This window comes from Arachis duranensis, chromosome 10 (genome assembly GCF_000817695.3).
Source record: "Arachis duranensis cultivar V14167 chromosome 10, aradu.V14167.gnm2.J7QH, whole genome shotgun sequence".
NCBI lineage: Eukaryota > Viridiplantae > Streptophyta > Magnoliopsida > Fabales > Fabaceae > Arachis > Arachis duranensis.
In genome coordinates, this window is record NC_029781.3 from 14,039,134 (window position 1) to 14,055,492 (window position 16,359).

The 16,359-nt window shown below is 29.1% G+C and overlaps 1 protein-coding gene across 1 annotated transcript in view; it reads right to left on the bottom strand.

The window, feature by feature from the left end:
- LOC107469175 (uncharacterized) overlaps positions 1-4,135 on the bottom strand; it is an 18,414-nt gene extending 14,279 nt beyond the window's left edge. Inside the window, exon 1 of the mRNA XM_016088559.1 lies at positions 3,685-4,135. Within this exon, the coding sequence (XP_015944045.1) occupies positions 3,685-4,135 (451 nt within the window). The remainder of the gene's footprint in view (positions 1-3,684) is intronic.
- Between the last annotated feature and the right edge of the window lie 12,224 nt (positions 4,136-16,359).

Consider the following 16,359-nt stretch of genomic DNA (forward strand, 5'->3'; position numbering starts at 1 on the left):
TAGACTTCTGCTCAAGCTCCTCAATTTCAGCCAGAAAATACCTGAAATTACCATAAAACACACAAACTCAAAGTAGAATCCAAAAATATTAATTTTTCACTAAAACCTATGAAAACTTAATAAAACTTAAACAAAACATAATGAAAACTATATGAAAATGATGCCAAAAAGCGTATATAATATCCGCTCATCAGAACACCAAATTTAAGCTGTTGCTTCTTGGTGGACGAAATTGTGATCACTATTCTTTAAATTGTACTTTTATGGAATTTGAAATTGGCACGAGTGGACACAACTCCGTTCAACTAACCAGCAAGTGTACTGGGTCGTCCAAGTAATAAACCTTACGCGAGTAAGGGTCGATCCCACAGAGATTGTTGGTATGAAGCAAGCTATGGTCACCTTGTAAATCTCAGTTGTGCAGGGAGGTCAGATTCCAACAGCATCAGCAGTCCTTTTGTCAGCCTTTTTCAGAGTTTTGCTCAAGTCCCTCAATTTCAGCCAGAATTTACCTGAAATCACAGAAAAACACACAAACTCATAGTAAAGTCCAGAAATGTGAATTTAACATAAAAACTAATGAAAACATCCCTAAAAGTAGCTTGAACTTACTAAAAACTACCTAAAAACAATGCCAAAAAGCATATAAATTATCCGCTCATCAAAAAGCTATTCAATGTGATACTAAAGTGGATTCTATAAACACGGTATAAGAATATATATTCTAAAGCAATCAAATTAGCCGCTCGATCAATAAATTTTAAAGTAACACCTAATTTTGTTGAGCAAGTTATTGACGAGGCATATAAGAAGGTAGATTCTTTTTGTAGACGCAATCAAGATCACGGTATTTCAAATATTTTGAATACAAAAGAAATTGTCAATAATTGTTCAGATGGAAATGCGTTAAAAAAATTACTTAAAAATGTGAAATAGTTGAAAAAAAAGAAGGAAGAAAAGGCAGAAAAAGACTTAACAGTTGGGTTGAAAAATAATCAAACAAGAGAATGGCGTTAACAAAGAAACATTCCACCCAAAATTGTCAGATTTGTTACAATATGGATGTCCATTCAGTGTCTACTCACCATGATTCATTTCTCCAATCAAATACTTTTGGGCGATACAAATATAAAAAGATAAACGGTGCAAGATTTTTAAAACTTGAAGAAGTTAAACCTTGCACATGTATAAATAGGGGCATAGGCTGAGGCAATGGATATACACAATAAAATATAAAACATTCTTCTGTCTCCCTTAACGTGCAACATATATAATATATATGAATCATCTCTATTATAGTGAGATAATAATATTGGTCAATATTAATACTAGAGTCTTCTATTTGCACTTCTTTATTTTATATTTATTTCCTCTTCCTTATTTATTTATTCTAGAACACGTTATCAGCACGAGACTCTGATAAAAATTTAGAAAGACTCAGGTAATAAATTTTCATTATGTCGAAACTCTCTCGTCTTGAATTTAATGTTTTTGATATATCTGAAAACAACTACTTATCATGGATACTAGATGCCAAAATCCATCTTAATTCAATGGATCTAGGAGATACTATTAAGACTAAAAATAATGCATCTCAGAAGGATAAAGTCAAAGTCATGATCTTCCTTCGTCGTTATCTTGACAAAAGATTGAAAAATGAATATCTCACACTAAAAGATCCTGCAAATATGTGAAAAAACCTTGAAGAAAGGTATAATCATCAAAAGACAATGATACTTTCTCAAGGCTGATATGGGTGGACGCACTTACGTCTTCAGAATTTTAAATTTATAAATGAATACAATTCAGCAATATTCAGAATTACCTCATGAATGAAATTATGTGGAAAAAAGATAATTGATAATGACATGTTAGAGAAAACTTTTTCGACCTTCCATGTCTCGAATGTGCTCCTGCAGTAGCAGTATCGAGAAAAAGGATTTAAAAAAAATTTTGAGCTAATTTCTTACCTTCTTGTTGATGAGCATAACAATGAATTGCTTTTAAGAAATCATGAAGCATTCCCAGCTAGTGCCGCTTCATTTCCTGAAGCAAATGCGGCAAATCATAACCCTAGAAGAGGTAAATGGCAAGATTTTGGTAACAAAAAAAATTATGGAAGGAAGAAAAATTATGTCCACAAGAAAGGATCTCACCAAAAGTGGGATAAAGAAAGAAATAATGGACAAAATAAATCAATAGAGGATAATTTTTTTCGTTGTGGTGGAAAGGGCCATTGTTCACGTACCTATGTACTCCAAGGCACCTGTAATTGATCTTTATCATGTATCCTTGAAAAAGGATGACAAAGAAAAGGAGACGAATTTTGTTTCAAAGGATGTTGCTGAAAATTACACCACATTATGAAGTATCTGATTTCTTTGAAGATCCTGAAGGAAATATTGATCATTTGATCAATGATGGAAAAGTTTAATACGTGGATTTGTTAAGTACTTATGTAAATAAATAATGTAAGATATATTTTTAAGTTTTATTTTCTATGCATTTAAATTGCAAGTATGATGTATATAAATAATGTTTAATAAAATATTAACGTTAAAAAGGTTGAGAGATGACTCAGTGTAATCATAGAAACAAAAGAATATGAAATTGAAAAGTGTATTAATCTTAGTTACAAGAGTACTGCATTATGCCATTTATAGCAATAACAACACAGTTGTAGTAACAAAATAACAGAATAACCAATTACGTTATTCAGTTCACAACCTAATTAACTATTATACACTAATACCTCTATACTCTATTAGCCCCCCTCAAACTTAAAGTCACCGTCGAGGAGTTACTTTGAGTTTGTTTTTAAATTTGTCCAAGAATTCTAGATACAATGGCTTAGTAAAGATATCAGCCATTTGATTAGTGACACTGATATGAACAACACTAAGCTGCTTGTGGTTCACCCTTTCTCTCATAAAGTGAAAGTCTAACTCAAAATGCTTAGTCCTACTGTGGAGAATTGGATTTTGAGCTAACAAAACTGCACTAATATTGTCACAATATAGTATTGGAGTGGCTGAGATTTTGAGTCGAACCTCCTCAAGCAAGTGAAGCACCCAAATAAGCTCAGAATCACATGCTACAAGACCCCGATATTCTACCTCTGTATTCTACTCACTGAAGTTTGCTTTCTACTAGACTAGGAGATCACATTTTAGCCAAGATAAATGAAAAAATCACAAATGGATTGTCGATCATCCAAGTCTAACCCCCAATCAGAATTTGAGAAAGCAAACAACCTTAAATCAATACTAGGATGAAATAGAAGCCCCTGATTTTCTGTTCTAGCAAGGTACCTTAAGATCCTCTTTACACACTTCCAGTGTTACATAAGAGGAGCTTGCATATATTGGCTAACCTTGTTTACTGAATAAGAAATATTAGGGCGTGTAATAGTAGCGTATTGTAGGGAACCAACAACAGATCGGTATAAAGTTGGGTTATGAAAATATTCAGTGCCTTGTTTTGTTAATTTCATTGTAGTTACCATAGGCGTTGGCACTCCTTTAGAGTTAACCATGCTATCCTTCAATAACACATCCTGAATGTATTTTTCTTGTGATAAATAATAAGAACCAGTCTGTGATTTATGAGCTTCAATGCCTAAAAAATAACTAAACTCACTAAGGTCCTTTAATGACAAAATCTGATTTAAATCTATTGTAGTACTTTGAATATCCTGAGAGTCATTTCCAGTTATCAATATATCATCAACATAGACTAATATGTAAAGTTTAAGATCACCTGAGTGTTTCATAAATAGACAATGATTAGACCGTGTCTTAGTGAACCCAAATTTGGCCAAAGTGGCAGCAAGCTTGAGAAACCAAGATTTAGGTGCTTGCTTTAAACCATAGAGTGATTTATGTAATTGACAAACCTGTAGATTATCACCTTGTTGAAAACTAGGGGGTTGCTTCATGTAAACAAGCTCAGTTAAGTCACCATTAAGAAATGCATTGTTAAAATCTAGTTGTTTAATTTGCCATTTATAAAATAGAACAATGGTTAAAATAATTCGAATTGTAGGAAGCTTGATCACTGGTGCAAAAACTTGATCAAAACTGATACCTTCCATTTGATGATTACCTTTCGCCACAAGACGAACCTTATATTTCATAATCTCGCTAATAGGATGTATTTTGATGGTGAATATCCATCTACAACTAATGACCTTAGCATGAGATACAGCTGGTACAACAAACCATGTTTAGTGTTACATAGAGCTTGTAATTTGTCCAGCATTGCTTGTTTTCAATGGGTAGAACTCAAGGCTTGAAAAACAGTAGTAGGGGGTTGATTAATCAAGTCAATAGAAAAAGAGGTTGTACTGATAACAGAGAAAGAGGTAGGCTTTGATACACCATATTTTGATCTGGTAATCATAGGATGAGAATTAATGGTAGGAGTAACATTAGAATTAGCACCAAGTTGTATCTCAATCCCAGAAATAGGAATATTATATGTATGTATGTACAGTTGAAAAATCTTTTTAGGATGAAACATGATGAGTAGGTTGTGGAAATGTGGTAGTAGTTGAAACAAATTCTGGTGAAGAATTCGAGGGTAAAGCATTATTAGATGAAGAAACATTTTTAATTTGTACACGACCATAATTAGAAGAAGAAGATAATGATGGATCATGAGAAATAGAATCTGATGTACATGATGGGGAGGATGTTAAAATTGAAAAAGTAAAGACAGTATGAGGAAATTAGTTTTTAACAAGAGGGTGATTGGTGTTAGAAAAGAGATCAATATATGGAAACTTATGTTCATCAAAGAGAACATGATGAGTAATTACTACCTTACCACTTTTTGTAAGACATTTGTATCCCTTGTGGTTTGGAGCATAAACTAAGAATACTGATAAATCAAATTTGAAATCAAATTTGTGAGAGGTATAAGGCTTCAAACAAGGATAACATGCATATCCAAACACTTTAAAAAAAATAATCAGGGATATGATTGTGTAAAAGTTCATAAGGAGATAAGTTCTTAGTATTAGAGGAGGGTAATCTATTGATTATGTAAGTGGCTGAGAGGAATGCATCATCCCAATGTAACAACGGGAGTGATGCAGCAGCCAATATGGCTAAACTAATTTCAGTAATATGCCTATGTTTTCTCTCAGCTCTTCCATTATGTTGATGTGTATAAGAGCATGAAAAATTATGTGTAATGCCTTGAGAAGCTAGATATTGAGTGAAAGATGTAGAAAGGTATTCTCGGCCATGATCAGTTTGTAGTGCTTTGATTTTGAAACCAGTATGTCATTCTATATTTTCTTGAAGTTGAAAGAAAGCCTGAGACTTCGAATTTAGAAGAAAAATAGATGTGTATCTGGTATATGCATCAACGAAAAAAATGTAATAATTGAAACAATTAAAGGAAGTAATAGGAGAGGGTCCTCAAATATCAGAATATATCATATCTAATGGAGCATGAAAATTATAAGAATCATTAGAGAAAGGTAATAAATGCATCTTACCTTTGCATCAAAAGTCACACAAACCAAAATTCATTGAATTAATATTAGTAGGAACATGACATTTATTCATTATAGCCGTAGTAGTTTTAGAAGCACAATGACCAAGCCTTTGATGTCGTAGATTATAAGAATCTGATTGAGCACGAAAGGTACTTGGAGCACTCTTAATAGGAGAAGAAAAAGAAGTATCATTAGGGCTAGATTGAACTAATGCAACATTCTCAAATTCATAAATTTTATGATTAGATCTCCCTTTGAGAAGAACGTTCTTGGAGGCTTGAGATCTAACAAATCATTCATTAGTATGAAATTTAAAATAACAAGCATTGTCACAAGCAAATTTGTGAACACTGATGAGATTTCTTGCAATATCAAGAGAATGAATTAAGTGATCAAGAATGAAACATTTTTTAGTCTCAAGATTAATTAAATAAGAGTGGACAATAGAGGAAATTGCACTACCTGAACCATTACCTACTAGAATCTGGATAGAACCTTAATATGCTGAGGCTGAAGAAGATTATTCGGATCAGGGGAGATGTGATGGCTTGCACCAGTGTTTGGGAGCCATGTAGAGTCAGACAGAACTAAAGGTGTGGCTAGGTAAACCTGAGGTTGATGATAAGTCGATGGAGGTGGTAGAGGAGAATGTGGAGCTGAAGATGATTGAGAAGGTGAGGAGGAAGCCTGGTATGCTTGAACCGATGAAAGCAATTCAGGGCAGTGTGTCCATGTGACCACACACCTGACATTGGGGTCGAAAATTGGAATTGAAGGTGTGACCTCTACGTGCTCCACGAAAACCTCCTCCTATTCGGCCTCCATTGTTAAATGTAGCAGTAGATCTTCCTGGTGGATAAGAGGTTTGAGTGTAGTGAGCTTGAAATTGAGAGAGATCAGATTTTCTAAATCTTGTGAGCATATCTTCGTGACCCAGTAAAAGGGCTTCAACTTCCATGAGTGTTAAAGAGTCAGATTTTGTCATGAAACTAGAGAGATACAAAGCATAATCCTCAGTCAAACCATCAGTAATAGCTGAAATATGATATTCAACAGAGAGAACATATCCATTTGAGTTGTGCTTTCAGCTGTTGAATCTTTATCTTGGAGATATTGACAAAGTATTCTTGAATATTATTCTAGACTTGATAAGTGTAGGTACAGTCCAACATGTGATTCTTAAAGGAAGAATCAATGGAGGTGAGTAACCATGTGAACAAATAGTGATCCTTGGTGATCCAATCCTTGAATGCTTCAGATTCGGTATCGGCAAGGCACACAACATCATTCTCATATTGAGGAGGAATTTGATCTTGGATGAGATGAGAGCCCAACCTATTAGCATGAATAACGTGTAAAGCTAATTGATTTCACGTTTTGAATGTATCTTCAATAAGTTCTTTAAGAATGGGTGTAGAAAAAGTGTTGGTGGGAGGGTTTAATTGAACGGGAATGATAGAAGCCATGGATTCACATCTTGGCTCTATGATATCATGAAAGGGTTGAGAGAAGACTCAGTGTAATCATAGAAACAAAAGAATATGAAATTGAAAAGTGTATTAATCTTAGTTACAAGAGTACTGCATTATGCCATTTATAGCAATAACAACACAGTTGCAATAACAAAATAACAGAATAACCAATTCTGTTATTCAGTTCACAACCTAACTAACTCACTATTATACACTAATACCTTTATACTCTATTAAACGTTTATGTTCACTAAATGTGTCAAATTCAATAATAATAAAAATAATTTTTTTTGTATATGATACTATGTACAGTACCTCTTAAAAAAATAATTCCAATAAGGAATATTTTACTACGCATGTACTTTTACTTATTTTGTTATTTGTCTTTGAAGAAAATAGCAAGGACATATGATGAAGATGTTTGCCTTGTAGATAGTGCAAATTCACATACCATTCTCAAAAGTGATATATATTTTATTCATTTTGCACCAAAAGAAAAATATGTTAATACTATTATTGGCTCAGACAATGTGATAGAAAGCTCCGAAAGAGCTATAATTTTATTTTTCGGAGGAACAAAATTCATAATAAATAATGCACTATTGTCTACTAAGTCTCTAAAGAACTTATTGAGTTTAATAGATATTCACCGAAATGGATATCATATTGAAATAATGAATGAGAGAAATCATGAGTATTCATGTATCACAATTCATGATTTAGATAAAAAGGTTATATTAGAAAAGTTACCTCACTTTCATCTAGGTTATATTATACTAAAACTAGTGCAATCGAATCACATGCCATTATAAATTTGAAGTTTACTAGGCCAAATGAATTCATAACTTGGCATTATTGATTAGGTCATTCTGGAACAAACATGATGTGAAAAAATATTGAAAATTTGCATGGACATTCACTAAAGAACCAGAAAATTCCCAAATCTAGTGAATTTTGTTGTGTTGCATGTTCTCAAGGAAAATTAATTTTAAGGTCATCACCAGTAAAGATTGAATTTGAGTCTCCTGAATTTCTAGAAAGAATTCAAGGTGATATATGTGGATCTATTCATTCACCATGTGAATCTTTTAGATATTTTATAGTCCTATTAGACACATCTTCGAGATGGTCACATGTATGCTTATTGTCTTCTCGTAACCTGGTATTTACGAGATTACTTGCTAAAATTATTCGATTAAAAGCACAATTTTCAAAAAATTCAATCAAATAATATGCATTGATAATGATGGTGAATTCACTTCCCAAACCTTTGATGCTTATTGTATGGGTAATGAAATAAGTGTTGAACATCCAGTAGCTTATGTTCACACACAAAATGGGTTAGCATAATTACTTATTAAACGCCTCTAATTAATTGTTAAACCTTTACTTATGAGAACAAATCTTCCAACCTAAGTTTGGGGGCATGCAATTTTATATGCTACAGTACTTATTCGTTTGAGACCAATAAGTTGCCATCAATTCTCTCCTCTACAATTAACTTTTGGCCAGCAGCCAAATGTTTTCCATTTAAAAAAATTGGGTGTGCGATATATGTTCCAATTGCCCCGTCTTATCGCACTAAAATGGGACCTTAAAGAAAATTGGAAATATATGTTGGATATGATTCTCTCTCTATAGTGAGGTATCTTGAGATACAAACTGGAGATTTATTTAAAGTTTGATTTGCATATCGTCATTTTGATGAATCAAAATTTACAATATTAGGAAGAGAGAATAAGTTTCCTGAAAAGGAACTTAATTGGAATGCATCATTCTTGATGCATTTAGATCCTCGATCAAGGCAATGTGAACTAGAAGTTCAAAAGATTATACATTTGCAAAGATTAGCAAATGAATTGCTTGATACATTTTCTGATACGAAAAGAATAACTAAATCCTATATACTAGATGAAAATACTTCAATTCGAATTGATGTCTGAGTCACTCAAATGGCCACCAAAACAAATTCACGTCAGAAGTATGGTAGGTCTGTTTGTTCCAAGGATAAAAATTCTCAAAAAAGAAAAGAGGTAAATATTATTCCTATTGAAAAAGATAAAGACATAGTAAAGGCACCTGCAGTTGTCCAAAATTCTAATATAGTTTTGACACAAGAAGGCGTTCAGGTACCTGAAAATTGTGAAAATGACGAGATCTCGATAAATTATGTCTTTACAGAAGAAAAATGGGACCAAAATAAGACTTTTATCATTGAAATATTTGCATATAATGTGGCATTAAATATCATGCATGAAAGTAAAGACCTTGAGCTAAGAATAGTCGAAGAATGTGAATAGAGGAATGATTGGCCAAAATGGTAAGAAGCTATGAAGGTTGAGTTAGACTCACTTGCAAAACGTGAAGTCTTTGGACCTGTAGTCCGTACACCAGAAGATGTAAAACCTATTGGATACAGATGGGTATTTATGAGAAAACGAAATGAGAAAAATGAAGTTGTACGTTACAACGGTTGACTTGTGGTACAAGGTTTTTCACACAGGTCCAGTATAGATTATAAAGAAACATATTCCCCTGTAGTGGATGCAATAACATTACATTATTTGGTCAGTTTATCTGCATACCATAAACTACATATGCATTTAATAGATATGATAACAACTTACTTATACGGATCATTAGATCGTGATATCTATATGAAAGTCCTTGAAGGATTAAAGATATCTAAATCATCCAATGAATATTCACAAGGGTTATACTCAGTCAAATTACAAAGATCTTTATATAGTTTAAAGCAATCTGGACGAATGTAGTATAATTGTCTTACTGAGTATCTGGCCAAAAACGAATTCAAGAATGATAATATTTGCCCATGTATTTTTATAAAGAAATCTGCATCTACATTCATTATAATTCCTCTGTACGTTGATGATTTAAATATCATTAGAATTCCTGAAGAGATTCCAACAATTATAAAAGTTTTAAAAGAAGTGTTTGAGATGAAAGATCTTGAAAAGACTAAATTTTGTCTCAGCCTACAGATCGAGCATACAAAAATGGAATTTTTATTCATTAAATAACATACACAAAAAAGATCTTGAAGAGATTTTATATGGATAAGTCACATTGATTAAGTGCCCCAATGATTGTAAGGTCTTTGGATGTGGAAAATGATCAATTCCATCCTAAAGAAGAAAATAAAGACATCCTTGGTCCTGAAGTACCATATCTTAGTGTAATTGAAGCGCTAATGTATCTTGCTAATAATACACGACCTGACATATCATTTGCGGTGAATTTACTAGCAAGGTATAGTTCCTCTCCAACCAGAAGATATTAGAATGGAATCAAACAAATCTTTCTATATCTTTATGGAACAATTGATATGGGTTTGTTTTATCCATATGACTCCAAGTCACAATTAGTTGGCTATGTAGATGTTGGATACTTGTCTGATCTACAGAAAAGAAGATCTCAAATAGGATACCTATTCACATATGGTGATACAGCTATATCATGGAGGTCCACGAAAAAAAGATCTCAAACAGGATATATATTAACGGTGATGTTTATATATACTGTTAATTACTCTAATGTGTTAATTCTAATGAAAGATAAACATGCAGATAATAATTTTTGAAGTAAAACTTTACTTGTTTTAATAGAATTTGTGATAAATAAAAAGCGATAGATAAAAGGTATATAAAAATTCAAAAAACAATAAATATTTTACTGTCTAAGACTACATTATTTTCGTACTCATGTAACAATAACAAAATATACACCACTATAACTAACGAAATATATGAATAATTTTATTTTATTTTATACTATTTATTAATAAAAAAAATACATATCTATCGTTTATTATTTTAAAAGATCTAATTAATATTTTTTAAAATAATTAATTAATTAAAATCAATATTTTTAAAGATTTAACTGTCACTTTATCCTTTAAATTATTTTGATGATTGTAGGAACTCTGGAAACCTAGAAAGTGGAAAGCGCGATGTTTGTAGCCACAGCTTTATTAATAATGGAACCAATGCAATCCAAATTGTTCTAGAGCTTATGATAATTAATTAATTATTTAATTAATAGTAAATAATTAACAATACGGTGGAATCTTCCACAAACCTGTTTCACAAGTTACAACAATGATTGTTTTTCAAAACCCTACCAGTAGAATAAAATAAAATAAAACAAAACAATAGTAATTAAAGACTTTTAATTAAAATAACACAACAACAGAGAGTCGATCTTTTTTTAACTAATATTATAATTAACTTTTTAAAAATTATTTTATTTATTTTAAATTCTTAACCATAAAAAACTTCAATTCTAAATTCTCAAAATTAAATATTTTTTAAATTTTAAAAAATTGACTAATATTAACTTACTAAAACTTAATTTTCTATACTTTCTCAAATAACACAGCTTTCTGTCCACTGAGACACGTGTTTTTAGTAGCAAATTAACTAAAGCATTGTATTTGTCCATGGTAAAACCTTTTCCTTTTTTTTTTTTCACACACCAATAATGGAGCAATTTGTTAGAGGAAGGAATGCTTTTGTCTTTACAAGGTCTTATTGAATTTGTGGTCCAGAAGCTTTGTTTGTCCCAAAAATAAGAAAAAGGAGAAAGAAGAAAGCAACATTAGCCGAAAAAAGAACCTAATTTTGTGGTCGATACAATGTACGTCCATCTTCTAATTAAAATTTTGTAGCATTCTTTCTAATAATTGCAAATATGCTTGCATTGCTTGGAATCAAGAACCTTGCATGTCCAAAAGAGTGAGAATCATTTCTTTTTTTAGGCTTGGTTTTGAAATGTTAAAATTCCATCAATATTAAGTATGTTTTACTATTAATAAATGGATAATTATATTGACTTCTCTTGAATCCTGATAGTCATTTTCATATCCGATTTTAATATGTAGATATTGTTCGATAGGACTTCCCAAATTTCTTGTAATGGAAAGTCTCAACTCTCAATTGTTGTTGTTAGTATACTTAATTTGCTTATTGAGATTCCTTATTTACGTTCACTAACTTCAATCCGCTCAATTTAGAATTGTGTGATATGTGTCGCTTAAAATTTCATCTTAAAAACAAAAAGATTTTGGTTTTAGTTGAATTGGACAAAATCAGATGGATCTCTTTGGTATCTAATCTTATTAGATTATTTTCCTTGAATGAATAATTCTTTCATTCAAACACTAGTTTCTTTTACTCAAAATGTGAATTTTGCACCACTAATTAATAATTAAAAGGCAACTATATTAAGTTGTTAAAAAAAAGTCACTAATCAATCACTTAATATGAATGCGTAATTAGTGTTTATAAAAAAAATTTAATTATATTGTTGTAGCAATTTGATCATTTAGTTGAAAAAAATATAAATCAATATTTATAAATATATCGATGACTTATTTTGATGTCTATGAAGCAATTTATTTTAATTAAAGACGGATCTAAAAAAGCACAAAGTCATTTACCTATTTTTTTTTAAATAAAAGCACTACTTTCAATATATTTAATTATATTTATTCTCTGTTCAATCTATTTTAAAAAAATATATTTTTATAATTATATAAAAATTAATATTTAATACATTATTATACTAATTGTGTAGCATTACATATCTTTAATCATTCTAATTATTATATTAATTTATATAATTCTAATTCTCAATCAAACATAAATTTATAATTTTAATTGCCATAAATATGACATTAATGTTAATAGTGGTAAATTAATATTGATATCAATAATTAATTTCTATAATTATTTTTGTACTACTAAAAGCTATATATAGTGTTTCTTTTGTGATTTGTGAGTCTAAAAATAAGAGGCAAAGCATTCTTTTTTTTTTAATTTGTTATTCTTATTTGATTGAGCAATTGTTTCCAAGTTCAGTTTATAAATAGAGTTTAATTTTGATGCACTGACAGTGTAAAGCATTTTACACAGTCGTGCAATCATATCCGTTCTTTTGGATGACCATTCATGTGGTCAATGTGAAAAATAGTTATTTTTAGTGATATGTCATTGCGTAATTGGATGCACGTGTAAAACTACTTTACACCTGTTAGTGTATCAAAATTAAATTCTTATAAATCTTTGTAGTTCGTATTTTAAGTTAATTTTATAAGTACACTATTCCACATGTCAAAGACAATTCTTTTTAATAGCTTTGTAGATGCTAATAGCTTTTATATTTAATTTGTTTTGCAATACGATAAAATTCATTGTTCAATTAAGAATTATTTGATAAAAATGTTTGAAAATGAATTGGTAAAAAAAAGGTCTATTTCTTCTCAAATTTATTTGAGATTGAGGAATCAAGTGGAATATATTTTCCGGCTACACACACGTGCAAAATATCTTTTATGTATAGTACATACGGTCGACGATTGTAAATTTCGGATGATACATTTTAATTCGTTTGCCCATGCTAATATACTGAAACAAACAAATGAACGATTCTATTTATTTGGTACGTAGTTAATTTATATTAACCCACATAAAATTGTTTTTCTTTTAATTTTAAGTTTCGTCAAGAAATTGTATAATAGTATTATTTTATTGATAACAAAAATTTTAACAGTATATTTATAAAAATATTTAAAATTGTATTATGACTTTTTTTAAAGGTATATCCTTTTATCAATATACTACTATTAGTTTTATCGTTTAACATAAAATAAATGAGTAAATTCTCTTTATTTTATATACATACAAAGTTATAATTTCTTATATTATTTATTCATTTGTCCTTAATTTGGTACTTTTAATTCAATTTTTTTGTTCAATTAGATATTATTAGACTCTTGACTGAAAAAGAAAAATTTATATTATGGTCAAAAATAGAGAAAAATGACTAATACATTGTGATTGATCTTCATGATTTGCGGTATGTAAAATTTTAATATTTTAATATAAAAAATATCTTTTGGTTATAATTATGTGTTATGGTGCAAAATCTTTTTTTTATGTATTACTATTTATTTTTTTTTAATTCTTGCTTTCATTCAAAAATGAGAAAAAAAGAAGATGCCCGCTGTGAGATCAATTTATAATCTAATTACTTGATTATCTATGTAATCACCAAATAACCGAATACATAATTATTCTCTAATTTACAAAATTTAACAAAAATATTGGTAAGCATATTGATTTAGCATTTATTTATATATTTTATTTATTTATGTTATATTTAATTTATAATCATATTATATCTATTTTTATCAATATATTTTTTTAAAAATACCATTAATATTAGTACATGGTGTAATAAATAAATTGAATGATAGAAACACGTAATTATATTTTTTTCAGTCAAGATTTAGTAAGATACTATAATTTAGACTTGCAATATTAGTATATTAATAGTGAAGTGGAGAAAAAAAATATAATATCATATCAAAAAAAATTTTAAATCATAATTGTAATTTATGATTGAAATTATAATTTAAATATTTTGAACGGAATAATTTTATTTAGAGAATCCATAATTCAAACATAATTTTATACATTTAATAACTACATTCAAATTAATACACTTAATACCATATTAAAAAAAATGAACAATGTACATCATATTATTTATTTATTAATTAAATTATTATAATTTAAATTAATTTTAATAGATTAATTTAAAATTATAATTTCAATCTTATCACGTGCATCGCATGAATTATTATACTTGTTAATAATTAAAAGGCAACTATATTAAGTTGATAAAAAAAAGTCACTAATCAATCACTTAATATGAATGCGTAATTAGTGTTTATAAAAATAATTTAATTATATTATTGTAACAATTTGATCATTTAGTTGAAAAAAATATAAATCAATATTTATAAATATATCGATGACTTATTTTGATGTCTATAAAACAATTCTTTTTAATTAAGGACGGATCTAGAAAAGCTATATAAAAAAAAGGTGGAACATGAGTTAAGTGTATAAATAAATATGATTAACGATTTATCACTAACTTGTAAGCACTTTAATAGGCAGTTAGTTTGGAGTTTTAAAACATAAAATATTTAAAGGACAATAAAAGTCAATCCAAATCAATTTTATTTTAATTTATTTTATATTTATTAATTATTACTAAAATAAATAAATAATATAATAGCTATAATAAGTATTTAGTTATTAATTTTATATACATAAAATTATAAATATTAAATTAATTAAATAAACTAATTTTAAATTATTAATTTTCTAACATTACTATTTAAAATATATTTCTATGACTAAAATGAGAATTTAAACTCCATTACAACTAGCTATACTTTAAATTAGTTCTTTATTCAAATTTTTTATTACATTAATTTAAAAAACTAAAATAAACATATTTAAATAGATTTATTATTTTTTTAAAAAATTTAAATACAAATTTATAAAAATAGATTAATTAAAATTAAAATTTAAAATATAAAAATTAAATCTTGCTAACACATCCCAAATAAAACCCTAAAATATTCAAAATCAATTTTTACGGTAAAACCTTTTTTCAATAAAAATTCAGAGCCATGTTCGTCTTCCCCTCCTCATTTGTTGTCGCTTTTGTCTTCTTTCGAGCCATGCACCTCCTCTGTGACGATATTCTTCATCGGAGAGCGCACCTCCCTGCGCCTCTTCTGTTGACCCACTTCCTCCTTTGTCCCTGATTTTTTCGCTGTGCCTCCTTCATTGACCCACTGCCTCCCCCATCCTCGGTCTCCTCTCCTGCGCTGCGCGCCTCCTTCATCGACTCACTACCTCGTCCGTTAACGAATCTCAATAACCTCATCTCCTTTAAATTTTAGATGTGTGTATGCTTTGGTTAATAGAATTTTTTTGTCTCATCTATTCTTTTTCTAATTAATAAAATATCCTATTTTTTTAGTTTATGTATAATTTTAGATGTATTTGTGGTATTTATTTTAGATGTGTTTGTGTTAAGAATATTTTTTTTACTATCCTATTTGATTTAAAATTTATTACTTCCTTTACAATTTCTGGATTAGCAGAATTCTTTTTTTTTTAATTTAAACATTTTATTTTTTTAATTTATGTATAATATTAGATGTGTCTAGTGTTTTTTATGTGTTTGTGTTGAAATTTTTTTTTTTACACTACTCTATTTATATATGTGGGTTTTATAATATTAATGTAATTTAGATTTATAAATATCTAATTTTAGATGTATTTATATTATTCGTATTAATTTTAGAAAAAGTTGTCTGATGCTCAGCTGTATGAGAGAGAGCGTGCTAGAGAAAATACGGTAATGAACTGACCATAACCTTACAATAAAGAAAGGGAAAAAAATAAAAATAACTACTTTATTATATTAATAGAAAATTAGAAAAATTTTAGTTGATAAAGTTTAAACTAAATCCAATTAATATCTTATTTATATGAA